Below are 3,116 nucleotides of genomic sequence, written 5' to 3' on the forward strand. Positions count from 1 at the left end.
CTAAACACTAATTCCCTACCTCTTTAGCTCTTTGACTTGAGTAATGGAGTGTCGTTGCAAGTACCATCCCCACGTCATTTACAGAGTTTATTGGCTCCTTTCACCAGTTCACAAGTCCCCCTCACTCCTCATCAAACCGTACAGGTAACTTCTTATACACTAGTCATGGAAAAAATATTAGAATCATACGACTTAAAGATAAAATAGAAGGGGTGGAAGAGAAAGGAAAATGAATAAATTAAAAGTGCCTAAACAAAAACATTAAAAAAAAAAAAGGAGTACCTTAAAATTTAAAAGTAACAAATTAGCTTGTTGGATATTCTAATAATTTGGTTGTCTTTCTTCCTCTTCTTCCCTCCTTATAAATAGTTATGACCCAACAACTTAAGGTGGCATTGTATTACCTTCTTTTCTATAATTCGCATATAACCATGAATTTCTCTACTAACATCGGAATTTTATCTATTGGATCATCCATGAAATATTGAGCTAAGGTGAAGTCACTTATTCATACATACTTCTTTTCCTCTCCTCTCATTTCATTGAAATCTAAATGTATATGTATACCAATGCCAATTCATAATTCACACGTGTATGTTTACAACTTAATGACTGTGGACAATGATTCACATAGGCTCCAAGAACAGGCTAGCTTTAGGAAACAAGCCAGCTTCTTTGAGAGTCATTCTCATTTGGTCCACACCATAAGCTTTCCTTGGAAAATTTGAAATTAATCTATAATTCTCAATCCCTGGAATTCCTAATGAATTAATGCACGTGAAGATGGATTGGATTTTGTCAGTAGACAAAAAATTGTGTTCTCTTCTTTCTCCATTCGGAAACCTTATCAGAATCTGTTGCACAAAATTTGACAAACGTTATGAGACATAAGAAAATTATAGAAGAAATTATTAAAAGATATCTGAATACCAAAATGTTTAAAAGACATTTATGATTTATGTGAAAGCATTATGACATTGTTTGATTATGGGGTCGACTTCATCTAGTGGAACCAGACTTTGTTGTTGTATTATTAATTTTAATATTTACTATCAACTCTATGATTCTTTATATTGTGTTGAAATGATATATTTACTTACCTGTGTAGCCTCAGAGCCATTTACCCTGCTTGCAATTCCTTTGGCTTGTTTTTGACCATTAGACTCGTAAGCTTCATTCTTGCTATCCTGTTTTCTAACATTCACAGAATTGTTACTCAACTTCCTAAAATTTCTGCCATTCTGAGCCTCCACTGGCTTCTCAATTCCCCCTCTTAAAGGAGAATTCTTGTGCTGCTTCTCTTTTTCCTATACAGGAAAAAAATCTTTGTTAACTAAGCATTCTTTGGAAAAATAAATAAAACTATTTGCATTCAAGGGTGACTTGGTGTACAATGCAGAATGAGTACACAATATTTATCAAATTGAAAAGTTGAAATGAGTTATGAACCTTGTCTATATGCAAAGCTGCAAAATATGCGCCGTCTTGCTCTTCTCGAAGCCTGCGGTCAGCTAGGATCTTTGCTTCGTGCTTAGCCTTTCCGCTTCCGAAAGCCAGCCCTTGTTCCTCCATTGTCCTCTGTAGAATCTCCACTAGCTCAGCTGCTGAAAGAGGCCCCTCAAGCTGGCCAAAAAGGGCATGTAAAATGCTTAGTTCAGTGGCAAAGATAAAGAAAAAAAAATGGTATGAGATACTAATAGTTCTAATAATGCTTTCAAATTTCAGGATACTATTTCTTTACCTAGCAAAATACCTTGGTCATGGCATCCTAAATTAATTATTAACATGTTTTTTATCTAGACCAGTAGTGTTTATAGAGTTTATTAAATTTCAACTAATTCGATTTTAGCCAGGTCGAGTAACAATACGGGAGAAAATTTGAGTACTAAATTTAAGATCTTACTTAAGAGAAATAAGTGTTGAATCATTTGAACTAATTATGCATTGGTTTAGATTACAAATCAACCTAAACTATCAACATGAAAGTAGCTAATTCAGCTGATTCCTGAGAAAACACCAGGCACAATTGTGCCATTAAGCATCAGTATAAATGCTAGAATGTGTGCTCAACCTGCTGCAGCACTGTCATGCTATCACCAGGAGCCGGAGCGATGACAGCACAACATGGAAACGTAGAAGGGCGCAGCATGGAAACCATTTGCATACCCTCTCCTCTATCAGCAAGTGCTCCCCAACAAACAAAATTCATATCAAGGAACTGCGTCACAAGCTCAGAACAGAGTGTTTCCTTGCAGAACACGTTTGCAAAATTGTGGTCCGGTGAGTGAAGGTACATAAACATAAACCTATGATCCTGCTCAGCCAACTTCACAGCTTTCCTGAATCGGCACGCATAAAAGAAAGGATGGTTGTTTCCATATTGCTGCTCAAAACTTTCAAGAAAAGCCCACTCTTCAGGAACTGCTATGTGTTCTTGTGGCAACAATGGAGGGCCATGAGGCTGCACTTGCCCTTGCACAACATTTGCATCATGACTATGATTATGATTATGGTTTCTTCTTCTTCCAATTCCTACAAGTCCCATGCCATCCGCCATTGCCCTTGAGATTTCCCCCATTATGCTTCTAGGGAGACTCGCCACGCGTCGAACAATCCTGTGATCCCTTATCGCCGGCGATGACATTTTTTTGTTTTGTTATTTAAAATTAGTCCTGGAAACCTAATCTTGTATCAACTATTCAATTTCATGTGAATTTGTGAAGACATTCCTTGTTTTGTTCTAATAGAAGAGACACTAGAAGATTGACGAAGACTGTTTTAGATGCCGTTTTCTTTATTTACTTTCTTAAAACACTTTTGAGGAAGCTTAGTGCGCAAAGAAGATTCTTTACTTAAGGCCAAAGCTGCAGTTCATTTTCAAAGTACTTACATTCAAAATAAGTGCCATTTGTCTGTGAAACCGTTAATGTGTCTACTCATGCAGATGGAGAATATGGTTCATGAATATTGAATATAGCATCAAATTTATCCCAATGTGAAAAGGTGATTCCCACTGCGGATTGTCAAAAGATCAATTGTTTTCTTGGATTATTTTCTGTTCTTGACCATTTGCTCGAAAGACAAAATACTCTTCTACAATTCAAAATTTTATCGGT

The 3,116-nt window shown here is 36.4% G+C and overlaps 1 protein-coding gene across 1 annotated transcript; it reads right to left on the reverse strand.

Moving 5' to 3' along the window:
• Window positions 1-289: 289 nt before the first annotated feature.
• LOC107491329 (plant UBX domain-containing protein 10-like) lies at window positions 290-2,806 on the reverse strand. The gene is made up of 4 exons (XM_016112176.3): window positions 2,072-2,806; window positions 1,450-1,623; window positions 1,101-1,307; window positions 290-854 (listed from the first exon to the last, which is right to left on the reverse strand). The coding sequence occupies exons 1-4, from the start codon at window positions 2,642-2,644 to the stop codon at window positions 627-629; spliced, it is 1,182 nt and encodes a 393-aa protein (XP_015967662.1). The 5' UTR covers window positions 2,645-2,806; the 3' UTR covers window positions 290-626.
• Between the last annotated feature and the right edge of the window lie 310 nt (window positions 2,807-3,116).

Source organism: Arachis duranensis, chromosome 1 (genome assembly GCF_000817695.3).
Source record: "Arachis duranensis cultivar V14167 chromosome 1, aradu.V14167.gnm2.J7QH, whole genome shotgun sequence".
Taxonomy (NCBI): Eukaryota; Viridiplantae; Streptophyta; class Magnoliopsida; order Fabales; family Fabaceae; genus Arachis; species Arachis duranensis.

What these genes read in the sequence shown, in the direction of transcription:
- LOC107491329 (XM_016112176.3), bottom strand. Translation starts at nt 2,644, where the DNA reads ATGTCATCGCCGGCGATAAGGGATCACAGGATTGTTCGACGCGTGGCG. An exon ending in CAGCTTTGCATATAGACAAG is followed by an intron (nt 1,308 to 1,449) that starts GTTCATAACTCA and finishes TTTCCTGTATAG; the next exon opens with GAAAAAGAGAAGCAGCACAA. An exon ending in ATGGCTCTGAGGCTACACAG is followed by an intron (nt 855 to 1,100) that starts GTAAGTAAATAT and finishes TTTGTGCAACAG; the next exon opens with ATTCTGATAAGGTTTCCGAA.